This window comes from Oncorhynchus mykiss, chromosome 23, assembly GCF_057628025.1.
Source record: "Oncorhynchus mykiss isolate SJ-2025 chromosome 23, ASM5762802v1, whole genome shotgun sequence".
Taxonomy (NCBI): Eukaryota; Metazoa; Chordata; class Actinopteri; order Salmoniformes; family Salmonidae; genus Oncorhynchus; species Oncorhynchus mykiss.
The window spans coordinates 17,517,786-17,545,670 of NC_143044.1; the positions used below are offsets into that span (position 1 = coordinate 17,517,786).

General features: G+C 41.6%; 1 protein-coding gene across 1 annotated transcript in view; it reads left to right on the forward strand.

The window, feature by feature from the left end:
• The window catches only part of LOC110502511 (glutamate receptor ionotropic, delta-1), a 457,066-nt gene that overhangs the window by 316,588 nt on the left and 112,593 nt on the right, over positions 1-27,885 (forward strand). The window contains exon 5 of the mRNA XM_036960054.2: positions 6,336-6,389. Within this exon, the coding sequence (XP_036815949.1) occupies positions 6,336-6,389 (54 nt within the window). The remainder of the gene's footprint in view (positions 1-6,335; positions 6,390-27,885) is intronic.

The following is a 27,885-nucleotide window of genomic DNA, read 5'->3' on the forward strand; positions in this document are numbered from 1 at the left end:
GACCGGTGTGGAGGAAGAGAGGTGGCCCTGGACCGACTGAACACCGTGCGCAGATCGTGATATTCCTCCGGCACCCCTGTCAAATCACCAGGCTCCTCCTGTGAAGAAGAGACAGAGGAAACAGGAGGGATAGCAGACATTAAACATTTCACATGACAAGAGACGTTCCAGGAGAGGATAGAATTACTAGACCAATTAATGGAAGGATTATGACAAACTAGCCAGGGATGGCCCAAAACAACAGGTGTAAAAGGTGAACGAAAAATTAAAAAAGAAATGGTTTCACTATGATTACCAGAAACAGTGAGGGTTAAAGGTAGCGTCTCACGCTGAATCCTGGGGAGAGGACTACCATCCAGGGCGAACAAGGCCGTGGGCTCCTTTAACTGTCTGAGAGGAATGTCATGTTCCCGAGCCCAGGTCTCGTCCATAAAACAGCCCTCCGCCCCAGAGTCTATTAAGGCACTGCAGGAAGCTGACGAACCGGTCCAGCGTAGATGGACCGACAAGGTAGTGCAGGATCTTGAAGGAGAGACAGGAGTAGTAGCGCTCACCAGTAGCCCTCCGCTTACTGACGAGCTCTGGCCTTTTACTGGACATGAAGTGACAAAATGACCAGCGGAACCGCAATAGAGACAGAGGCGGTTGGTGATTCTTCGTTCCCTCTCCTCAGTCGAGATGCGGATACCTCCCAGCTGCATGGGCTCAGCACCCGAGCCGGCAGAGGAAGATGGTAGTGATGCGGAGAGGGAGGCGACGGAGAGCGCGAGCTCCTTTCCACGAGCTCGGTGACGAAGATCAACCCGTCGCTCAATGCGAATAGCGAGTTCAATCAAGGAATCCACGCTGGAAGGAACCTCCCGGGAGAGAATCTCATCCTTTACCTCTGCGCGGAAACCCTCCAGAAGACGAGCGAGCAAGGCCGGCTCGTTCCAGCCACTGGAGACAGCAAGAGTGCGAAACTCAATAGAGTAGTCTGTTATGGATCGATTGCCTTGACATAGGGAAGACAGGGCCCTGGAAGCCTCCTCCCCAAAAACAGATCGATCAAAAACCCGTATCATCTCCTCCTTAAAGTCTTGATACTGGTTAGTACACTCAGCCCTTGCCTCCCAGATTGCCGTGCCCCACTCACGAGCCCGTCCAATAAGGAGAGATATGACGTAGGCGACACGAGCAGTGCTCCTGGAGTAAGTGTTGGGCTGGAGAGAAAACACAATATCACACTGGGTGAGGAACGAGCGGCATTCAGTGGGCTCCCCAGAGTAACACGGCGGGTTATTGATTCTGGGCTCCGGAGATTCGAAAGCCCTGGAAGTGGCCGGTGGATCGAGGCGGAGATGGTGAACCTGTTCTGTGAGGTTGGAGACTTGGGTGGCCAGGGTCTCAACGGCATGTCGAGCAGCAGACAATTCCTGCTTGTGTCTGCCTAGCATCGCTCCCTGGATCTCGACGGCTGAGTGGAGAGGATCCGAAGTCGCTGGGTCCATTCTTGGTCGGATTCTTCTGTTACGGTGCGTGAATGAGGACCCAAAAGCGAATCAACTTAAACAGAGCTTCTTTAATTACCAAACATAGGTAGGCTCAGATGGACCGGCAGATTCCGACAGGACAGGACAAGGTTACAGCAAACATGACGACAGTCTGGTTCAGGCATGAATGACACAAACAAACAAGAATCCGACAAGGACAGGAGCAGAAACAGAGAGAGATATAGGGACCTAATCAGAGGGAAAAAGGGAACAGGTGGGAAACGGGGTGAATGGGTAGTTAGAGGAGACAAGGAACAGCTGGGAGAAAGCGGGGGAGAAAAGGTAACCTAACAACGACCAGCAGAGGGAGACAGGGTGAAGGGAAAGGACAGAGACAAGACAACATGACAGTACATGACATTTTCCACATTTTGTTATGTTACAGCCTTATTAATTGCTATGAGAGTCGAAATTGAGCTCAGGTGCATCCCTTTTTCCATTGATCATCCCTTGAGATGTTTCTACAACTTGATTGGAGTCCACCTGTGGTAAATTAAATTGATTGGAAATGATTTGGAAAGGTACACACACATGTCTATATAAGGTCCCACCAGTTTACAGTGCCTGTCAGAGCAAAAACTAAGCCATGAGGTCAAAGGAATTGTCTGTAGAGCTCTGAGACAGGATTCTGTTGATGCACAGATCTGGGGACGGGTATAAAACAATTTCTGCAGCATTGAAGGTTCCCAATAACAAAGTGGCCTTCATCATTCTTATATGGAAGAAGTTTGGAACCACCAAGACTCTTCAAACAGCTGGCCGCACGAGCCAAACTGAGCAATCGGGGGAGAATGGCCTTAGTCAGGGAGGTGACCAAGAACCTGATGGTCCTCTGACAGAGCTCTGGAGATGGGAGAACCTTCCAGAAGGACAACCATCTCTGCAGCACTCCACCAGTCAGGCCTGGTGGTGGAGTGGCCAGATGGAAGCCACTCCTCAGTAAAAGGCACATGACAGCCAGCTTGCAGTTTTCCAAAAGGCCCCTAAAGGACTCTCAGACCATAAGAAACAAGATTCTCTGGTCTGATGAAACCAAGAGAAACAAGATTTAACTCTTTGGACTGAATACCAGGCGTCACGTCTGGAGGAACCCTGGCACCGCCCATACGGTGAAGCATGGTGGTGGTAGCATCATGCTGTGGGGATGTTTTTCAGCGGCAGGGACTGGAAGACTAGTCAGGATTGAGAGAAAGATGAATGGAGCAAATTACAGAGAGATCCTTGATAAAAACCTGCTCCAGAGCGCTCAAGACTTCAGACTGAGGGTGAAGGTTCACCTTCCAACAGGACAACGACCCTAAGCACAGAGCCAAGACAACACAGGAGTGGCTTTGTGACAAGTCTCTGAATGTTCTTGAGTGGCCCAGCCAGAGCCCGGACTTGAACCCGATCGAACATCTCTAGAGAGACCTGAAAATAGCTGTGTAGGGACGCTCCCCATCCAACCTGATAGAGTTTGAGAGGATCTGCAGAGAAGAATGGGAGAAACTCCCCAAATACAGGTGTGCCAAGCTTGTAGCGCCATACCTAAGAATACTCTAGGCCATAATGGCTGCCAAAGATGCTTCTTTTCCTGCATTGGGGTCCTGTTCTTTTTTTTTTTTTTTTTAACCTGTTTTTGATTTGTCATGATGTGGTATTGTGTGTAGATTGAGAGGGGAAAAAAATATTTAATACATTTTAGAATAAGGCTGTAACGTAACATAATGTGGATCTGAATACTTTCTGAATACACTGTACAATAGGGTAAGATTTATTTTGCCTGTTGAATGATCCAAATGAGGTGGAATACCTGTTAGCGCAAGTTGGAGATAATAATCCTTTATTCCAATAATATTCCAGGAATATAACAATAACCTCCCTGGCTGGAGCATGTAAAGGTCAATCAATACATGTATTAATTAGGTTAATCATTATGGTTTTTGTTATAGTCCTGGAATATTTTTTAGAATAAAGGGTTATTTTCTCCAACTTGAGCTAAGAGGTTCTAGAACAGTTAAGTTGAAAACATACAATAGGTGAGATATGGGGAACCAAAACAAGCTCACACCTGATGTTATTTCCCAAATTATTGAAAATTGTCAATAAAATAAACCTAGCTAATTGTGCTTGTCTCAATGTGTGAAACATATAGAAATAAACATTCTCACTGCTCTTGACATGCAGCTTGAGAAGCTCAGTGCCCAGTTTTTCTAAAGTTATCTATCCAGATTTCGGCTATCGGATAGTATTAAATGCATAGAAATGGAATGAATAGAACACCAGGAGGGTTCACTTTTAGAAAACTAGGCCCTAAGGACCGAAACATTGCTGCTGAAATGCATCTGCTCTGATGCTAAATTAAAAGTGAGTGTTTTGTTTAATCAAGTCTGATATCAACCATGGGATGCAGAGATTAACTTTAATTTGAAGGCATAATTAATTTTTGCACATCATGACCAAAAACCTAAAATAGAGAGAGCCTGAGTGATTATGTTTTAAAGATGAAACAAATGAGCTTGTAGGTCTTTGTTTTAATACTCAAACAAGCGATCCACAAGACACAGATAAATGTTTAGAATGTACATTGGCTACATAGGCAGGCTAATTATTGGCAAAATATCTGATCTGATTGGTCAAAACACCAGTTAGTGTCGAAATATTAGAATTGGCAGCCATTGCATTGTGAATATAGACACAATTGATGATTCCTTAACCTCATATTCAATGCCAAGAAGCTTCATGTATAATGTAGTAGCATCACTGTAAATCCTTCAGGAATTAATCTCAGTGCATTACTGCATAAATATCTCAAATTGATATTGAATAGCCCATGGGCATATGGAAGTACCCATCCAACTCTGAACATATGCATCAATAAATGTTAGCTTTGTTGAGACCTCAAATCCCCTTACTAGTAACTCCATTTTAAAGTCATAAATATCTATATTATATAATTATCTGTGTTAACTCTAGAGACATGCCTCAGTGTGCCTCACTTCTCTGATTCTAGATCTTACTAGATCTAATTGTGAGATTCAGTTACATTAACGTTATAGCATATAATAGCTATCTGATGTTGCTGCTGCTGGGTCTGATTTCTAGCCTGAAATCATATTTGTCTCCAAAGCTTCATTTTGCATCATCTCTTCAAGTGAACAATAAAAATAAAAAAAACAACTGAATGTCTGGCAAGAGGTGTTGATGAGACGTGTTCTGTAGGACACGAGTTGATGTCATTGCCAATAATGTGATAATACTTGTAACCTAATCAAACTTACAGTTTAGACAAAATGTTTGATTCATAGTTGAAGTACTACAGACAAACAGCAGTCACTCTCACACAGACAATTAGTCTAAAAATGGTTCCTGAACCTCATTATCCATTTGACTTGATGACGTCAAATTCCTGGAACAACTCAGGTCGATGCTTATCTAACAACCAACAAGCCCGGAAACACCCGTGCTTTCACCTGCTAATAAGCTACCTGATACCTACAGTGCAATGGAGCTCCCCTGCTCTTTCTCCTTGGCTACAACACCCTATTTTCATTGCAGTACCCACTACCATAGACCCTGTTGCCTACATCTTGGTGGGAGATTATTTGTCTCCAGCTCTCAGCCCCAGGATATGATCTAGTGACACAGTGCTCATTGTTTTTACATTGCTGAATAAATCTGTCATGGGAAACTAAGTTCAGTAACTGTTTCCTATATTTCTGTGTTTCTAACGATAGCGACGGGCTATCTCTTTGAATGCAAGTGTGGTTGGATGGCATATGGCCCCTATAATTTCAGAGTGAGTAAGAAATGGAGCATTCAACCGTGGAGGTAAATATTACTCTTGTGTTCAGGAGCCTCTGCAATATTCAATGAGACCAAGCTGGAAATGCGCTGCATTGAAATCAAAATCATGACTCTTCCATGGTTAAAAGATCGATCTGCAGCTTTCAGGCTGTGCTGGGTGCTATTATTGATGAGCACGCTGTTGTTAGGTAAAATGGTGAAGGCTTTTAAGTTATACTGTATGTAAGGATGATATGGGGCTCTAAATTTCAGTATGGCAAAAGGGATCATTTGGAAGGTAATGACAACCATTTACAGATGAGGACAAACATAGATATGGTAACCATGACAAATGTAATGCGTGAATAGTCATGTGATATGTGAAAGAGCTATACTGTGCCTTTCTTAGCCATTAAGATGGAGCTGTCACGCTCGCTATCCTCAAACTCCCTGTCATAAATCAACCAAGGCGCAGCATGCATGTAGTTCCACATCTTTTAATGAAAGTGAAAACGAAATAACCAAAAAACAAACAGGTAAACAGCAAAGACCGTGACGCAACCGAGGTGCACACAAACACACACACAAAACACAGGTGGGAAAAGGCTACCTAAGTATGGTTCTCAATCAGAGACAACGATTGGCAGCTGCCTCTGATTGGGAACCATACCAGGCCAAACACATAGAAATAGAAAACATAGAAAAAACACATAGAATGCCCACCCCAACTCACGCCCTGACCAAACCAAAATAGAGACATACAAAAGGAACTAAGGTCAGGACGTGACAGGAGCACTTACTTATTATGAGTAACCATGATGAACCACATAGCAATTCAGATTTTTCAAGGGGTGCTGCAGAACCCTCAGCACCCCTACTTCCCACGGCTATGGTGGCCTATTCAAGCTTGTGTACTTGAGTTTGGACTCCCTACTCTTATGTTGTTATAGGATTATTTGGGGAAATGCATTAAATCTCTATTTTCTTTATCCTAATTTCCTTCTTCTCTCCTTCCCCCCTCTTTCTATCTCTATGCAGGCTGTGGAAACCAACCTGGCATCCAAGGACAGCCACTGGGTTTATGCCAATGAGGTGAGATCAATAGTGCATTATTGTATTTATACATCACATTTATTCAGTTTGCTTCATCGCAGTTGCATTAGATGCCAATGTACGGACAGACATGGATTAAAACCAATAACACTTCCACTCTGACTTCTTCCATATTTAGACTCGTAAACAGTATAAAAGCTCTCACACCATGCCACTTTGTTTCTATCTGAGGGGTTTTATACATTATTGGCCAAATAATTATTAATTATTGCATTCACAGCACTTCGGAAGCCAAAGCTGTTTTTTTACCTGTTTCTTTGTTGACCTGACATTGCGTAAATGGTCTTCCAAATGGGCTTTAACATCAATAAATGCCAAGCACTTAGTGAATACCAAACACTGTGCTCTGTGCCATGACTTAGACCAGCTGGGCACCTTTGCATTGATTTAGGCTGATTTGCTGAGAAGGACCGTAAGTCCTCTGATGTCCCAATGCTAATGGGGAAAAAGCATGTTTCTAACGTACCTTGATGTCTTTTTATTAGCGTTTATGTGCTTCCAGAGTACACTTTTATGTTGACCTAACCACCAACCACAGTACACACACACACACACACACACACACACACACACACACACACACACACACACACACACACACACACACACACACACACACACACAATAGTATGCTCAAACAGACACATGGGTCTTTCTAATTAACTAGGGTACCAGTGAGCATTTATTTTTCTCTGTTTGGAGCTATTACAAAGTAATTAATAATAATTTGCCTTTTTTATTGTGAGTACATTAAGATACAGTATAAAGGGGGAACATAGATACATTCAATGTAATTCATGAGTTGAATCAAAACATACAGTATGTTTAAACCCATTCTCATGCTTGGAGTCTTCACAAATTTGAGACAAAACACTACCTTGCTTTCCTTGCATTTATGTTACAGTTTTTGTATGTATTTCAAGGCCTACCTTCAAACTCAGTGCCTCTTTGCTTGACATCATGGAAAATCAGCCACGACCTCAGAAAAATAATTGTAGACTTCCACACGTCTGGTTCATCCTTGGAAGCAATTTCCAAACACCTGGAGGTACCACATTCATCTGTACAAACAATTGTATGCAAGTATAAACACCATGGGACCACGCAGCCGTCATACCGCTCAGGAAGGAGACGCGTTCTGTCTCCTAGAGATGAACATACTTTGGTGCGAAAAGTGCAAATCAATCCCAGAACAACAGCAAATGATCCTATGAAGATGCTGGAGGAAACAGGTACAAAAGTATCTATAACCACAGTAAAATAAGTTTATATCGACATAACCTGAAAGGAAGGAAGAAGTCACTGCTCCAAAACCGCAATAAAAAAGCCGGACTACTGTTTCCAGCTGCACATGGAGACAAAGATCGTACTTGTTGGAGAAATGTCCTCTGGTCTGATGAAACAGAAATAGACCGCTTTGGCCATAATGACCATCGTTATGTTTGGAGGAAAAAAGGGGTTGCTTGCAACCTCCAGAATCATGTTGTGGCGGTGCTTTGCTGCAGGAGGGACTGGTGCACTTCATAAAATAGATGGTAGGATGAGGCAGGAAAATTATGTGGATATATTGAAGCAACATCTCAAGCTTGGTCGCAAATGGGTCTTCCAAATGGACAATGACCCCAAGCATACTTCCAAAGTTGTGGCTTAACTTTGGGAAAGGCATACCGCTAACGCCCGGCCTCGAGAACGTCTGGTGAAATTGCAGAGCATGAAATTCAAAATACAAAATTTGTAATATTAAACATTCATGAAAATACAACTGTTATACATCGGTTAAAAGCTTAACTTCTTGTTACTCCAGACACTTTGTCAGATTTCAAAAAGGATTTACGGCGAAAGCATACAATGCGATAATCTGAGGACAGCGCCCCGCGTTCAAAAGCATTGAAAACATTTTCCAACCAAGCAGACGAAAGTCAGAAATAGCGATAAAATGAATCACTTACCTTTGAAGATCTTCCTCTGTTTGCAATCTAAAGGGTCCCAGCTACATCACAAATGGTAGTTTTGTTCAATAAAGTCCTTCTTTATATCTCAAAAAAGTAAGATCAGTTGGCGCGCTTCATTCAGTAATCCACCGGTTTCACTCATTCAAAATGCATAGAAAATGAATCCCAAACAACATTTCTAATCAATCCTTCAGGTACCCTAATATGTAAATAAATTATACAATTTAAGACGGAGAATAGTATGTTCATTACCGGAGATTAAGAATGAAGTGCGCGCTCTCACTGGAGCACTCTACAAACACTACAGCCAAAATGGGAGCCACTTAGAAAAACTACAAATTGTAGCAAATTTTTCAAAACACAAGCCTGAAACTCTTTTTAAAGACTGTTGACATCTACTTGAAGCCCTAGGAACTGCAATCTGGGAGGTATTCCTTTTATATTCCATAGACAGCCATTATAATGAGTGGTGAGCCCCCCCAAAATAAAATCCCGGATGGATTGCCTCAGGTTTTCGCCTGCTATATCAGTTCTGTTATACTCACAGACATTATTTCAACAGTTTTGGAAACTGTGGAGTGTTTTCTATCCAATAATCCCAATATGCATATCCTAGCTTCTAGGCCTGAGTAACAGGCAGCTTACATTGGGCACCTCATTCATCCAAACTTCCGAATACTGGCCCCTATCCATCTCAAGAAATCAGTCAGGAAGTTAAAGCTTGGTCGTAAATGGGTCTTCCAAATGGACAATGACCCCAAACATACTTCCAAAGTTGTGGCAAAATAGCTAAAGGACAACAAGGTTAAGGTATTGGAGTGGCCATCACAAAGCCCTGACTTCAAGCGTATAGAAAATTTGTAGGCAGAACTGAAAAAGTGTGTGCGAGCAAACAGGCCTACAAACCTGACTCGGTTACCCCAGCTCTGTCAGGAGGAATGGGCCAAAATTCACCCAACTTATTGTGGGAAGCTTATGGAAGGCTTCTCAAAACATTTGATCCAAGTTAAACAATTTAAAGGCAATGCTACCAAATACTAATTGAGTTAACTTCTGACCCACTGGGAATGTGATGAAATAAATAAAAGCTGAAATAAATTATTCTCTCCACTATTATTCTGACATTTCACATTCTTAAAATAAAATGGTGATCATAACTGACCTAAAACAGGGATTTTTTTACAATGATTAAATGTCAAGAATTGTGAAAAACTGAGTTTGAATGTATTTGGCTAAGGTGTAAGTAAACTTCAGGGTTCAACTGTAAATTACACATTGACCTTGTGAAATTCCTGGATATTGCTGTCGGATTCTTTTCTTGTAACATCCAGTGCCGACAGAGATGGCCGCCTTGCTTCGCGATCCGATGCAGTATTTTGTTGTTTTATGTGTTATATCTTACATTGTTACCCCAGGAAATCTTAGGTTTTATTACATACAGTCAGGAGGAACTATTGGATAAAAGAGCAACGTCAACTCACCAACATTACGACCATGAATATGACTTTCCCGAAGCGGATCCTCTGTTTGGCCCACCACCCAGGACAATGGATCGGATCCCAGACGGCGACCCAAAACAACAGCGCCGCATAAGGGGCAGACGGAGCGGTCTTCTGGTCAGGCTCCGTAGATCGTGCAACGCTCCGAAGCATACTACTCGCCAATGTCCAGTCTCTTGACAACAAGGTAGACGTAAGGGTTGCCTTCCAGTGAGACATCAGAGACTGTAACGTTCTATGTTTCACGGAAACATGGCTCACTCGAGACACGCTATCGGAGTCGGTACAGCCACTTGGTTTCTTCACACATCGCGCCGACAGAAACAAGCATCTTTCTGTTAAGAAGAAGGGCGGGGGTGTATGCCTTCTGATTAACGAGATGTGGTGTGATCATAACAACATACAGGAACTCAAGTCCTTTTGTTCGCCTGACTTCCTCACAATCAAATGCCGACCTCATTATCTACCTAGACAATTTTCTTTGATCATAATCACAGCAAACCGTCGAACAACAACATTGATGAATACGCTGATTCGGTGAGCGAGTTTATTAGCAAGTGCATCGGTGATGTTGTACCCATAGCGTCTATTAAAACATTCCCCAATCAGAAACCATGGATTGATGGCAGCATTCGTGCAAAACTGAAAGCGTGAACCATTGTTTTTAATCAGGGCAAGGTGACCGGAAACATGACCTAATACAAACAGTGTAGCTATTCCCTCTGCAAGGCAATCAAACAAGCTAAGCATCAGTATAGAGACAAAGTAGAGTCACAATTCAACTGCTCAGACACGAGAGGTATGTGGCAGGGTCTACAATCAATCACGGACAATAAAAGAAAAACCAGCCCCGTCGCGGGCCACGATGTCTTGCTCCCAGACAAACTAAACAACTTCTTTGCTCACTTTGAGGACAATACAGTGACACTGACACGGCCCGCTACCAAAACCTGCGGGCTCTCCTTCACTGCAGCCAACGTGAGTAAAACATTTAAACGTGTTAACCCTCTTAAGGCTGCCGGCCCAGACGGCATCCCAAGCCGCATTCTCAGAGCATGCGCAGACCAGCTGGCTGGTGTGTTTATGGACATATTCAATCAAGCCTTATCACAGTCTGCTGTTCCCACATGCTTCAAGAGGGCCACCATTGTTCCTGTTCCCAAGAAAGCTAAGGTAACTGAGCTAAATGACTAGCCCCGTAGCACTCACTTCCGACATCATGAGAGACTAGTCAAGGACCATATCACCTCCATCCTACCTGACACCCTAGACCCACTCCAATTTGCTTACCGCCCCAATATGTCCACGGACGACGCAATCACAATCACACTGCACACTGCCCTAACCCATCTGGGCAAGATGAATACCTATATAAGAATGCTGTTCATCGAATACAGCTCAACATTTTATACCGTAGTACCCTCCAAACTCGCCATTAAGCTGGGTCTCGACCCCGTCCTGTGCATCTGGGTCCTGGACTTCCTGACGTGCCGCCCCCAGGTGGTGAGGGTAGGTAACGACATCTCCACCCCGCTGATCCTCAACATTGGGGCCCCACAAGGATGCGTTCTCAGCCCTCTCCTGTACTCCCTGTTCACCCATGACTGCGTGGTCATGCACGCCTCCAACTCGATCACCAAGTTTGCAGACGACACTACAGTGGTAGGCTTGTTACCAACAACAATGAGACGGCCTACAGGGAGGAGGTGAGGACCCACGGAGTGTGGTGTCAGGAAAATAACCTCATACTCAACGTCAACAAATCAAAGGAGATGATCTCGGACTTCAGGAAATAGCAGAGGGAGCACCCCCCTATCCACATCGACAGGACAGTAGCTGAGAGAGTGGAAGGTTTTAAGTTCCTCTGTGTACACGTCAACGACAAACTGAATTGGTCCACCCACACAAACAGCTTGGTGAAGAAGGCGCAGCAGTGCCTTTTCAACCTTCAAATTCGACTTGTCACCAAAAACACTACAGATGTACAATCGAGAGCTTCCTGTCGGGCTGTGTCACCGCCGCAACTGCTCCGCCCACAACCGTAAGGCTCTCCAGAGGGTAGTGAGGTCTGCACAACACATCACCGGGGGCAATCTACCTGCCCTCCAGGACACCTACACCACCCGATGTCACAGGAAGGCCAAAACGATCATCAAGGACAACAACCACCCGAGCCACTGCCTGTTCACCCCACTATGATCCAGAAGGCGAGGTCAGTACAGGTGCATCAAAGCAGGGACCGAGAGACTGAAAAACAGCTTCTATCTCAAGGCCATCAGACTGTTCAACAGCCATCACTAACATTGAGTGGCTGCTGCCAACATACTGACTCAACTCCAGCCACTTTAATAATGGAAACATTTATGTAATGAATGTATCACTAGCCACTTTAAACAATGCCACTTTATATAATGTTTACATACCCTACATTACTCATCTCATATGTATATACTGTACTCTATACCATCTACTGCTTCTTGCCTATGCCGTTCGGCCATCGCTCATCCATATATATTTTTATGTACATATTTTTATTCAATTCTTTACACTTGTGTAGTAGTTGTTGTGAAATGGTTAGATTATTTGTTAGATATTACTGCATGGTCGGAACTAGAAGCACAAGCATTTCGCTAACATCTACTAACCATGTGTATGTGACAAATACAATTTGATTTGATTAGATTTTTTGTATGGAGATCTCGGAAGTGTACTGTAAACTCTTAAAGTTTAATATCTCCCTATGTTACGGTGTGAAAACAGTTTTCATGGGCACACATAACCAAAATAATGTATGTAATTGCAAAATCCAATACTTTCAAAAGAAAGATTAATTTTCATACGATTAATAAAACAAAAATCGATACTGTCATTAACAGGGTTCTTCAATAATTACGCATAATAGTTGTTTATGCGTGTTTGATAGCTGTTTAGTTACAGTATGTGGGGATATTATCGCACAACATAAGCTGATTCAGTAAAGAATTTTATGAATGACAGTCGAGTGATAAAGACCTTGTGTGATACTGCAAACGATTTAACAGCCAAAGTGCAGGAATTAATCTCCAGTACTGATCTCCAGGACTGACGGAACATTTTGGTGTGTATGTTGTTACCGTTGTTAATATAATTAGCCTACTTTATGGACAACATTAAATCAGGATTCTTAAGGTAAAATTACAGTCCGTGTACGTTTTGATCGTTTATTTTCCAAGTTTTTGCATGCCAAAAAACAACTTAATATTTCAATGTTCAAATGTGGGTGTGGTTAAATGTGGAATGCCTGGTCAAGTGCACAGCCAACACTTCCTGTCCTTTCAAAGTTGGTCATTACCATTCTAACGCCATTCTATTAATCTATTATCTATTCATTAATTGATTCATTTCTGCCCATACCGTGCCATAGTGGCAAGATAAGGTAAGATTTCTGCATACTATTTAGTGTGTATTGACTTAATCATCTGTTATTACTCTAAATGTTAGCTGACTAATATATCCTAGCTACCTAGAAAACCATTGGTGATCTTATTAAATGATGCTATACAGCCAAAACAACAGTATCTATTTCGCTGTGGCTGTGTCCAGCTTACATCTGTGCAAATATATGTGTGTATAGCAATGGAATTAAACATCCAACCAGTGCCTCAAGTGTCATGATGTAGGTCCACCACACACTTGAAGGGTTGTGGGGTCCTGTCTAGAAACAACCCCTAGACACTTGTGGAGATCTGAGAGAATTGGACAGGCGTAAGCAATACCACCAAAATTCCATCAAGCCTATCAGAGGTTAAGGTGGAGCGCTCATCATGTCACCACCCATCAATCCCGCTCAGATTTCCAGAAGTGTCTAGACTCTGGGCAGTAGGGGCTAGGGGTTGTTTCTGGACAGGCCATGGATATTATGGTAGGGTTAGGGGTTGTTTCTGGACAGGCCATGGGTATTATGGTAGGGTTAGGGGTTGTTTCTGGACAGGCCATGGGTATTATGGTAGGGTTAGGGGTTGTTTCTGGACAGGCCATGGGTATTATGGTAGGGTTAGGGGTTGTTTCTGGACAGGCCATGGGTATTATGGTAGGGTTAGGGGTTGTTTCTGGACAGGCCATGGGTATTATGGGAGGGTTAGGGGTTGTTTCTGGACAGGCCATGGGTATTATGGTAGCTCAGTCAGTCAGTCTGGCACTGTCAAAAAAATGTTAATAGCTGTCAAATACTTGCTTCCTCTGCCCTTGGAGAATCTCAATTACATTTCCTTGATTAGTTGCATCCTCTCTCCTTGTCTCCTTCTCAAAACTCATTGGATGAGAAGGTCAGAGGTCCCTCCCTTCTCACGTTCTTATCCAATGGGTTTTGAGGAAGTTAGGAATGAAGGAAATGCAATTGAGATTCTCCCCTTGTTTCCTCCATTCCTCACCTCCCTCTCAAAGCACATTGGGGGAGAGGAGGGAAGATTCCCCTCCTCATTGCTCCAATGCACTTTCAAGGCAAGGAGTGGAGTAAAGAAGGACAGAGGAAGCAAGAATGTGAAGTCTGGTTTTCACACACACGCACACACACTGCTTGAAGAATTTACTGATTATAATGATTTCATTATTGTTTCTTATTATTGACAATTATTTTTTTTTGATAGAACCCATTGTATTATATTATTGTATTAAATTACTTTATCAACTTTAATAAAAATAGAAATAGTGTTTATCTTTTTCATTCTTTTGGAATGTTTAGCATGGCTATAAATGATAGAGAAGTTGACTAAAGCACAAACAGACCTGGCTGCGAGGCATGACAAAGAAACATGCAGTGTCCATGTTTCATGTGATGTTTTGAATGACATGTAGATGTTTTGTTGTTGCTAGGAGTTACGGTCTCGTGTGTATCTAGACTCTTATTCCTGTAACTGCAAGTGAAGCTGCTAGAAAATCATAATTAATGGTGATTTGTGATTTGTGTCTCGGGGTTAGATTTTTAAGATAACATTTTAATTTAGATTCATTTTTATTCATATACGTTAAATAAAGACTAAAATAACCTTAACATTTTAACTTCTAACGTATTTCATGTCTGATTTCACTCTTTTGCACTGTTTTTGTCAAGTCTCACACCCAGACTTCGGACATTCTGCAGCTGTTTATTACACTTCCAATAGTCTTGATATTGAAAATAAAAAATTGAAAATATTTAATGCACCTATTTAAAAAGAGTCAAATACATAGAAACTATATACATTACTTTTTGTTACACAAAGTACAGTCGTCTCTAAGTATTGTGTCATTACCACCACCACGAGCAAATTACATGATAATAATGTTTTTTCAATAGTTTGTGTGCTTGGTTACCATGGATATGAGTAGTGACAGTGGGGAACATGGATGTCATGGAGGGAGATTACAATTTTGATGCTGGGAAATTATTGGGGAAAAAAAGTTTATAACTTCAGAAGATAATGTTTTTCTATTGTACATCATTACCAAAGAGGCTATAATTTCAACAAATTATGTTAGATTTTTTTTTATGATCTTTTAATTATGTGTATTTAGGACACATTGTATGCTAGCTTTTCAACTGTAGTTAGCATGCTAGAAATCCTGCTATTTATGACCAAATACACATAATGAACTCTGATGGTTAGGACAGAATGTATTAGTTCATACATTTTTACTTACCTTAAGACATGAAAAGACGGACAAATTACATAAAGGATAATGGTTCATTTGAAATTGAACACTTATTTGCTAAAAAGACCATTACATTTTGTATTGTTTTCGGATGATTGAGGGATTTAGATGTCTATTTATGTGACGTACTATGGTTATTGCTGACTTTAATGATTTATTTTACATTTTTCTATAAGATTCCCCTAAATCAACCAAGGAGAGGACAAGGACATACGGTATATAAACAAAATCAAGCAAGATCCTATAAGATACCAGGAGTATCTTTAGAAACAAAAAGAGAACAGAAAGTGGTTAAATGAAACCCATCTCACAACTTTCCAAGTGAGAAAAAAGGGAAAAAAAGGAGGAAATAGAAAATAAACCAAAGAAACAGAAAATCAACTATCCAGAAAAGAGTGGTTATGAAGTCATACCTGTCAACGAATAAACCACCACACTTAAAGCTACTGAATAATAACCTACTTCCGCTAAAATTACTCCAGATCTAGAGTGGCAAGAAAAAGTATGTGAACCCTTTGGAATTACCTGGATTTCTGCATAAATTGGTCATCAAATATGATCTAATCGTCATCTAAGTCACAACAATAGACAAATCAAATCAAATTGTATTTGTCACATACACATGGTTAGCAGATTTTAATGCGAGTGTAGTGAAATGCTTGTGCTTCTAGTTCCGACCATGCAGTAATATCTAACAAATAATCTAACAATTTCACAACAACTACCTTATACACACAAGTGTAAAGGAATGAATAAGAATATGTACATAAAAATATATATGGATGAGCGATGGCAGAACGGCATAGGCAAGATGCAGTAGATGGTATAGTACAGTATATATATTTGAGATGAGTAGTGTAGGGTATGTAAACATTATATAAAGTGGCATAGTTTAAAGTGACTAGTGATACTTTATTAAATCCCATTTTAAATTATTAAAGTGGCTAAAGATTGAGTCAGTATGTTGGCAGCAGCCACTCAATGTTAGTGATGGCTGTTAAACAGTCTGATGGCCTTGAGATAGAAGCTGTTTTTCAGTCTCTCGGTCCCAGCTTTGATGCACCTGTACTGACCTCGCCTTCTGGATGATAGCGGGGTGAACAGGCAGTGGCTCGGGTGGTTGTTGTCCTTGATGATCATTTTGGCCTTCCTGTGACATCGGGTGATGTAGTTGTCCTGGAGAGCAGGTAGTTTTCCCCCGGTGATGCGTTGTGCAGACCTCACTACCCTCTGGAGAGCCTTACGGTTGTGAGCGGACAGGATGCTCTCGATTGTGCATCTGTAGACCTATTTTTCTTGTCTATATTGAATACATCATTTAAACATTCATAGTGTTGGTTGGAAAAAAAGGTATGTTAACCCCTAAGCTAATGACTTCTCCAAAAGCTCATTGGAGTCAGGAGTCAGCTAACTTTGAGTCCAATCAACGAGACGAGATTGGAGATGTTGTTTAGAGCTGCCTTGCCCTATAAAAAACACTCACAAAATTTGAGTTTGCTATTCACAAGAAGCATTGCCTGATGTGAATCATGCCTCAAACAAAAGAGATCTCAGAAGACCTAAGATTAAGAATTGTTGAGTTGCATAAAGCTGGAATGTGTTACAAATATATCTCTAAAAGCCTTGATGTTCATCAGTCCACGCTATCACAAAGTGTCTATAAATGGAGAAAGTTCAGCACTGTTGTTACTCTCCCTAGGAATGGCGTCCTGATGACTCCAAGAGCACAGCGCAGAATGCTCTTAGGTTAAGAAGAGTTCTAGAGTGTCAGCTAAAGACTTACAGAAATCTCTAGAACATGCTCACATCTCTGTTGACGAGTCTACTATGTGTAAAACAAGAAACAAGATTTGTGTTCATGGGAGGACACCACTGAAGAACATTACTGCACATCTGAAGTTTGCAAAAGTGCACGTGGACTTTCCCCAGCGCTACTTGCAAAATATTCTGTGGACTGATGAAACTACAATTGAGTTGTTTGGAAGGAACACACAACACTATGTGTGGAGAAAAAAAGGCTCAGCACACCAGCATCAAAACTTCATCCCAGCTTTAAAGTATGGTGGAGGGAGCATCATGGTTTGGGGATGCTTTGCTCCCTCAGGGCCTGGACAGCTTGCTATCATCGACCGGAGAATGGATTCCCAAGTTTCTCAAGACATTTTGCAGTAGAATGTTAGGTTTTCTGTCCGCCAATTGAAGCTCAACAGAAGTTGGGCTATGCAACAGGACAACGACCCAAAACAGAAGTAAATCAACAACACACCAGACATCCCAAGAATATTGCTGAACTGAAACAGCTTTGTAAAGAGGAATGTTCCAAAATTCCTCCTGACAGTTGTGCAGGTCTGATCCCCAACTAAAGAAAATGTTTGGTTGAGGTTATTGCTGCCAAAGGAGGGTCAACCAGTTATTAAATCCAAGGGTTCACATACGTTTTCCACCCTGCACTGTGAATGTTTACACGGTGTGTTCAGGAAAGACATGAAAACTTGTAATTGTTTGTGTGTTATTAGTTTAAGCAGACTGTGTTTGTCTATTGTGGTGACCTAGATGAAGATCAGATTAAATGCAGAAATCCAGGTAATTCCAAAGGGTTCACATACTTTTTCTTGCAACTGTATGCGATTGTTTTGTCACACAGACCATGATAATTCAACAAACAGAGGCAAAGCACAACCTTCCACTTCAACCTGCACAGCACCACAGCCATCTCCTAGCACATTACAGCCCATTACAGACATACAGTACATGAGGGATTTATTGGAAAGTGGTGTGTTGTGAAATATGATGAAGACCCTTACCGTGGTATTATACAAGATGTTGATGCAGGAGCTGCACTCTAGTCAAGACGATGAGTCATGTGGGAGCCAACCGATTATTTTGGCCAATGAGAGAGGACATTGTATGGTACCAACCAGAGAATGTGCTTGGGCTTGTCCCTGAGGCTCATCCAGTGACAAAACGGCATATGATGCTTGATAGCGCAATCTGGTAGGAAATTTGCTCTATCGTTAAGCAATAGAGATCATTAAGGGCAAAACCTAATCTTGAGTGAGCACACACCTGTCGCATGAGTCTAAATCAATAGACTGCAGCCAGTGAAAAATAATTTGTTTGTCAACCAGTGTTTCCAACCTTGTACATGTATTTCTGCCTAATGCATTGGTCCCAAAATTGTTCTAAAAGATGCTTAAAACCTTGAGGCATGTAACTTTTGTTTATTTGTGTGTTCTAAATCTTCAATAAAATTAAACATGTACAACTGTCACATTAAAATGTTTAATTGTATTTTTCATCAGCTGTTTTATATGAAATGTCATTTCTACCACACTCCGTCATTCCCACAATGATTTTTCCCATATGTGAACCTTCTTTTTTACCTTTATTTAACGAGGCCAGTCAGTTAAGAGCAAATTCTTATTTACAATGACGGCCTACCCCAGCCAAACCCGGACGACGCTGGGCCAATTGTGCGCCACCCTATGGGAATCCCAATCACAGCTGGATGTGATACAGCCTGGATTTGAACCAGGGATTGTAGTGACACCTCTTACACTAAGATGCCGTAGACCACTGCACCACTCACGCGCATGGATTATATGCCTGTTCTTTATAAAATTCTTTAAATAATGTAATATATTAAGATTTTGATGTGGTTTCTGAGTATCATCAAGGCATATATGGACATTTAGACATGACAATAATGAATACATATAATTAATAAAGCTTTCAAATAGAAAATAAAAACATGATGAAATGTTATGTAAAATACCTTAAGCACAATTTCTGTAATTTAAAATAGAAAATTTTAAGACATGGAGGTTTGTTTTATTCACTGCTTTATCACACTCTGCCAACCCGGATGTCCTTGCTGTGTCTGAATCCTGGCTTAGGAAGGCCACCAAAAACCCTGATATTTCCATCCAGAACTATAACATTTTCTGACAAGATAGAACTGCCAATACTGACTACTACAGAGATGGCCTGCAGAGTTCTGTCTTCCTATCCAGGTCTGTGCTCAAACAACTTTTCAAAAATCCACCTTTCCAGAAACAAGTCTCTCACCGTTGCCGCTTGCTATAGACCACCTTCTGCCCCCAGCTGTGCCCTGGGCACCATATGTGAATTGATTGCCCCCCGTCTATCTTCAGAGCTCGTGCTGTTATGCCTAAACTGGGACATGCTTAACACCCCGGCAATCCTACAATCTCAGCTTGATGCCCTCAATCTCACACAAATGTTCAATGAACCTACCAGGTACAACCCCGAATCTGTAAACTCAGGCACCCTCATAGATATCATCCTAACCAACCTGCCCTTCAAATACACCTCTGCTGTCTTCAACCAGGATCTCAGCAATCGCTGCCTCATTACTTGCGTCTGTAATGGGTCTGCAGTCAAACGACCACCCCTCATCACTGTCTAACGCTCCCTGAAACACTTCAGCTATTCAGTTATTCTTTAAAAGTGCTTTCTTCACAATCTTAAATAAGCATTCAAAAATTGTAGAACCAGGAACAGATATAGCCCGTGGTTCACTCCAGACCTGACTGCCCTTAACCAGCACAAAAACATCCTGTGGCGTACGACATTAGCATCCAATAGCCCCCGCAATATGCAACTTTTCAGGGAAGTTTGGAACCCATATACACAGGCAGTTAGGAAAACAAAGGCTAGCTTTTTCTACCAGAAATGTACATCCTGCAGTACAAACTCCAAAAAGTTCTGGGACACTGTAAAGTCCATGGAGAATAAGAGCACCTCCTCACAGCTGCCCACTGCACTGAAGCTAGGAAACACTGTCACCACCGATAAATCCACAAAATTGAGAATTTCAACAAGCGTTTTTCTATGGCTGGCCATGCTTTCCACCTGGCTACCCCTACCCTGGTCAACACCTCTTCACCCCCCACAGCAACTTGCCCAAGCCTACCTCATTTCTCATTTCACCCAAATCCAGATAGCTGATGTTCTGAAAGAGCTGCAATATCTGGACCCCTACAAATCAGCCGGTCTAGACAATCTGGGCCCTCTCTTTCTAAAATGATCAGCCAAAATTGTTGCAACCCCTAATACTAGCCTGTTCAACCTCTCTTTCGTATCGTCTGAGATCCCCAAAGATTGGAAAGCTGCCGCGGTCATCCTCCTCTTCAAAGGGGGAGACACTCTAAACCCAAACTGCTACAGACCTATATCTATCCTACCCTGCCTTTCTAAGAGGTATTTGAAAGCCAAGTTAACAAACAGGTCACCGACCATTTCGAATCCCACCGTACCTTCTCCGCTATGCAATCTGGTTTCCGAGCTGGTCATGGGTGCACCTCAGCCACGTTCAAGCTCCTAAACAATATCATAACCACCATCGATAAGAGACAATACTGTGCAGCTGTATTCATTGACCTGGCCAAGGCTTTCGACTCTGTCAATCACCACATTCTTATCGGCAGACTCAACAGCCTTGGTTTCGCAAATGACTGCCTCGCCTGGTTCACCAACTATTTTTCAGACAGAGTTCAGTGTCAAATTGGAGGGCCTGTTGTCCGGACCTCTGGAAGTCTCTATGGGGGTGCCAAACGGTTAAATTCTCGGAACGACTCTTTTCTCTGTATACATCAATGATGTCGCTATTGCTGCTGGTGATTCTCTGATCCACCTCTACGCAGATGACACCATTCTGTATACTTCTGGCCCTTCTTTGGACACTGTGTTAACTAACCTCCAGACAAGCTTCAATGCCATACAACTCTCCTTCCGTGGCCTCCAACTGCTCTTAAATGCAAGTAAAAGCAAGTGCATGCTCTTCAACCGATCGCTGCCTGGACCTGCCTGCCCATCCAGCATCACTACTCTGGACTGTTATGACTTAGATTATGTGGACAACTACAAATACCTAGGTGTTTGGTTAGACTGTAAACTCTCCTTCCAGACTCACATTAAGCATCTCCAATCCACAGTTAAATCTAGAATCAGCTTCCTATTTCGAAACAACACATCCTTCACTCATGCTTCCAAACATCCCCTCGTAAAACTGACTATCCTGCCCATCCTTGACTTCGGCGATGTCATTTACAAAATAGCCTCCAAACACTCTACGCAGCAAATTGGATGCAGTCTATCACAGTGCCATCCATTTTGTCACCAAAGCCCCATATACTACTCACCACTGCGACCTGTATGCTCTCGTTGGCTGGTCCTCGCTTCATATTCATCGCCAAACCCACTGGCTCCAGGTCATCTATAAGTCTTTGCTAGGTAAAGTCCCCCTTATCTCAGCTCACTGGCCACCCTAGCAGCACCCACCCACTAGTATGCGCTCCAGCAGGTATATTTCACTGGTCACCCCCAAAGCCAATTCCCCCTTTCCTTCCAGTTCTCTGCTGACAATGACTGGAACGAATTGCAAAATCACTGAAGCTGGAGACCCATAACTCCCTCACTAACTTTAAGCACCAGCTGTCAGAGCAGCTCACAGATCACTGCACTTGTACATAGCCCATCTGTAAATTATCCATCCAAGTTCCTCATCCCCATACTGTTATTTATTTTTATTTGTTATTCTTTGCTCCTTTGCACCCCAGAATCTCTACTTGCACATTCATCTTTTGCACATCTATCACTCCAGTGTTTAATTGCAAAATTGTATTTTTTTCACCACTATGGCCTATTTATTGCCTACCTCCCTTATCTTACCTCATTTGCACACACTGTATATAGACTTTCTCTCTATTGTGTTATTGACTGTATATTTGTTTATTCCATGTGTAACTCTGTGCTGTTGTTTGTGTCACACTGCTTTGCTTTATCTTGGCCAGGTCTCAGTTGTAAATGAGAACTTGTTCTCAACTAGCCTACCTGGTTAAATAGACCTACCTGGTTAAATGGACCTGCCTGCCCATCCAGCATCACTACTCTGGACTGTTATGACTTAGATTATGTGGACAACTACAAATACCTAGGTGTTTGGTTAGACTGTAAACTCTCCTTCCAGACTCACATTAAGCATCTCCAATCCACAGTTAAATCTAGAATCAGCTTCCTATTTCGAAACAACACATCCTTCACTCATGCTTCCAAACATCCCCTCGTAAAACTGACTATCCTGCCCATCCTTGACTTCGGCGATGTCATTTACAAAATAGCCTCCAAACACTCTACGCAGCAAATTGGATGCAGTCTATCACAGTGCCATCCATTTTGTCACCAAAGCCCCATATACTACTCACCACTGCGACCTGTATGCTCTCGTTGGCTGGTCCTCGCTTCATATTCATCGCCAAACCCACTGGCTCCAGGTCATCTATAAGTCTTTGCTAGGTAAAGTCCCCCTTATCTCAGCTCACTGGCCACCCTAGCAGCACCCACCCACTAGTATGCGCTCCAGCAGGTATATTTCACTGGTCACCCCCAAAGCCAATTCCCCCTTTCCTTCCAGTTCTCTGCTGACAATGACTGGAACGAATTGCAAAATCACTGAAGCTGGAGACCCATAACTCCCTCACTAACTTTAAGCACCAGCTGTCAGAGCAGCTCACAGATCACTGCACTTGTACATAGCCCATCTGTAAATTATCCATCCAAGTTCCTCATCCCCATACTGTTATTTATTTTTATTTGTTATTCTTTGCTCCTTTGCACCCCAGAATCTCTACTTGCACATTCATCTTTTGCACATCTATCACTCCAGTGTTTAATTGCAAAATTGTATTTTTTTCACCACTATGGCCTATTTATTGCCTACCTCCCTTATCTTACCTCATTTGCACACACTGTATATAGACTTTCTCTCTATTGTGTTATTGACTGTATATTTGTTTATTCCATGTGTAACTCTGTGCTGTTGTTTGTGTCACACTGCTTTGCTTTATCTTGGCCAGGTCTCAGTTGTAAATGAGAACTTGTTCTCAACTAGCCTACCTGGTTAAATAGAGGTGAAATAAAAAATAAAATAAAAAAATGACATATCCCATCGGGTATTTGGGAAACCGATAAAAATCTTTATATTCTGAAATAGTATGGTCTCAGCCACTATTAGATATTATTTCTAAACAGAGTGAGGAACATATTATGATAGATAAAAAGCAGTTTCAACAGGTTTCATTTTCAAAAACATTTAACATCCAAAAGTGCCATATTTGCAAAATCAAACTTGAATGTATATCAAATCATTTTGAAATGTTGACCCGGATTTCGCACATCGACCCCTTTATTGATAAGAGACCAAAATGTGTTATTGTAGTGTAGTAATATGTGACACATGTTGATTATATTTTCCTCACATGCGACACATAATAAGACTGAGTAATTAAATTAGCCTATTAAATGAATTATCTGACTCCATAAAGATGATTTAGCAATATGCAAGAGACTATAGTTGAGTTACAAGAATTGACTATCAAGGAATAAGAATGTTCTATTTCAAAGGCAGATCTTTAATAACTTTGTAAAATGAATGAAACCACATACAAGGTTTAAAAGGTTACAAGACAATACTAGCATTAGAAGGCTTTATTCTAGGCATGATCAGAGAGTGAGAGAGAGAGAGTAGTCATAGCCTGAAAGACCATGCTCCAAGGTTCCCTGGGATGGAGAGAGAAAGAGAGAGAGTGTATCTCTACAGGGCAGTTCAGGAACATAGAGAAAGAGACAATGAATCTGAGACCTCATTATAACGTCTGAGATGTTTGTATTCAACATCTGAGTTGTTGACCAATAGCATACTGTAAAAGTGAACTTCCAATCAGATATCAGACCTACAAGTGAGATAATGCAGCATTCCTGAGACAACACACTGGAAATTCTTGTGTATAGTGTAAACAGTCACTTCGGGGACTGGGCTGCCCTACATTTATGGAAATATTAGGATACCCATTACCCAACGCCAATGGCGACAGTTAGTCTTACTCAGGTCCGACACATAAACAAAAAGACATTACGGACAAAAGACTTTACAATTTACATACTTTACATTTTAACACATTAACATGAAGTTTGTGTGTGCATCTATCAGTTACATACAGTATACATGTCAGTACATACACACAACAAGTAGGTCACATGGGGGAGAGGGTGTTGTGCCGTGCTTTATTTGTTTTTTGAAATCAGGTTTGCTTTTCGTTTGTGCTAAATAAGACGGACTTCACATTTCCTTGCATTTGTTCTGGACCTGGGGACTGTGAAAAGACCCCTGGTGGCATGTCTGGTGGGGTAAGTGTGTTTGTCAGTGCTGTGTGTAAGTTGCCTATGCAAACAATTTGGAATTTACAACACATTCATGTTTCTTATAAAAACAAGAAGTGATAGTCAGTCTTATCTCAACTCTTAGCCAAGAGAGACTGGCATGCATGGTAATATTAGCCCTCTCACTACAATGAAGAGCAAGAAGTGCGGCTCTGTTCTGGGCCAGCTGCTGCTTAACTAGGTCTTTCTTTGCAGCACTTGATCATATGACTGGACAATAGTCAAGATAAGATAAAACTAGAGCCTGCAGGACTTGCTTTGTGGAATGTGGTGTAAAAAAAAGAGAAGCATCTCTTTACTACGTACAGACCTCTCCCCATCTTTACAACCATTGAGTCTATATGTTTTGACCATGACATTGTGTGCAGACACACAAACACACACACAGTTAGGACCATATGAATATTGACGTGGTATACTACATTGACATGGTCCAAAAACGGGCTGATCGTCATCATTATACGAATGACAATTCCTTATCTCCTAACTTTGCTCCAACAACTGAATCATGATGCACATATTGATATTGTATTCATATTGTGAATGTTATTTATTAATGTACCTCATAGCATCTTCCTGTTTAGGATACACACAACTCTTAGAGGAAGTGGTAAAATATAAAAAATGTATGTTATGTTATTTTGCAGCACACAAACACATTATTTTCTGTTTCAGCCAATTATGAAAGAGTGTCACCACCAAGTCATTAGCTTTAATAGCATCAGACTGTGCAATGTACTTTACGAGCTAATGCGTTGCAAATTTCTTCTTCACTTCCTGAATGGTTGACACGGTGTAGCATATTGTAGAGTTAGCACTCCTTATACACTATATAAATGAATAAGACGGGAAGTACCAGAGTTCTTTGAAATGTGATCCCCTCTTTCTTTCTCTTCTCTCCTCGAGGTTGTCTGTGAAAGTAAAGTGCACATGATGCTGCTGTGATCACCTTAAGGAGGGAACGACAAAGGAAAACTATTTTTCAATCAGCCTTGTTTGATGCTGGCAATGCATTTTATTATACAACTTGGAATACACAACATGTTAGACTTGGAAGAGAAAAAAGGAGAGGGTGCAATGTTGAACTCATTTGACTTAAAACCTGTCAAAGTACAGTAATTGGCTATTTACACAAAAATTACATAAGATTTGATTTTCCTTCTAATTAGGAGAGTGGGAGATGAAATGATCCACTTAAAAATACGTATAGTTAACAGCAGTACACTGTATATTTAAGCGATAAGCCTTAGGGGGTGTGGTATATTTAAGCAATAAAGACCAAGGTGGTGTGGTATATGGCCAACCACGGCTAAGGGCTGTTCTTATGCATGACGCATCGCGGACTGCCTGGACACAGCGCTTAGCCATGGAATATTGGCCATATACCACAAACCCCAGAGGTGCCTTATTGCTATTAGTAACTGGTTACAAAAGGAAATAAGAGCAGTAAAAATAAATATTTTGTCATACCCTTGGTATACGGTCTAATATACCACAGCTGTCAGCCAATCAGCATTCAGGGATTTAACCACACAATTTATAATGGCTGGGTGGTTTGAGCCCTGAATGCTGATTGGCTGACAACCATGGTATATCAGACCGTATACCACAGGTTGTTAACCAGTTTAGCAATAAGATGGTCAATATACCACAGCTACAGTGCCTTGCAAAAGTATTCATCACCCTTGGCATTTTTACTATTTTGTTGCATTACACATGTAATTTAAATGGATTTTTATTTGTATTTCATATACTGGACATACATAAAATAGTCCAAAATGGTGAAGTGAAATTAAGAAAAAAAACTAGTTAAAAAAATACAAATAAAGAAAACAGAAAAGTTGTGCGTGCAATATGTTTTCACCCCCTTTGATATGAAGCCCCTAAATAAGATCTGGTGCAATCAATTACCTTCAGAAGTCACATAATTAGTTAAATAAAGTCCACCTGTACGCAATCTAAGTGTCACATGATCTGTCACATGATCTCAGTATATATACACCTGTTCTGAAAGGCCCCAGAGTCTGCAACAACACTAAGCAAGGGGCACCAACAAGCAAGCGGCACCATGAAGACCAAGGAGCTCTCCAAACAGGTCAGGGACAAAGTTGTGGAGAACTACAGATCAGTTGGTTTATAAAAAAATATCAGAAACTTTGAACATTCCATGGAGCTCGATTAAATCCACTATTAAAACATTTAAAGCATATGGCATCACAACAAATGTGCCAAACATGCCAAAACTCACGGACCAGGCAAGGAGGGCATTAATCAGAGAGGCAACAAAGAGACCAAAAATAACCTTGAAGGAGCAGCATTGCTCCACAGCGGAGATTGGAGTATATGTTCATAGGACCACTTTAAGCCATACACTCCACAGAGCTGGGCGTTACGGAAGGTTGGTCAGAAAAATGCCATTGTTGAAAGAAAAACATATGCAAACACGTTTGATGTTCGCCAAAAGGCATGTGGGAGAATCCCCAAACATTTGGAAAAAGATACTCTGGTCAGATGAGACTAAAATTGAGCTTTTTTTGAAAATGCTATGTCTGGTGCAAACCCAGCACCTCTCATCACCCGAGTACACTATCCCTACGGTGAAGCAAGGTGGTGGCAGCATCATGCAGTGAGGTTGTTTTTCATTAGCAGGGACAGAGAAACTGGTCAGAATTGAAGGAATGATGGATGGCACTAAATACTTGGAAATTCTTGAGGGAAACCTCTTTCAGTCTTCCAGAGATTTGAGACAATGACAATGACAGGACAATGACCCTAAAAATACTGCAAAATCAACACTCAAGTGGTTTAAGAGGAAACATTTAAATGTCTTGGAATGGGCTAGTTAAAGCCCAGACCTTAATCCAATTGAGAATCTGTGGTATGATTTAAAGATTGCTGTACACCAGCAGAACTCATCCAACTTGAAGGAGCTGGAGCAGTTTTGCCTTGAAGAATGGGCAAAAATCCCAGTGGCTAGATCTGCCAAGCTAATAGAGACATACCCCAAGAGACTTGCAGCTGTAATTTCTGTAAAAGGTGGCTCTACAAAGTCTTGACTTTGGAGGGGTGCATAATTATGCATGCTCAAGTTCTGTTTTTTTTTGTCTTATTTCT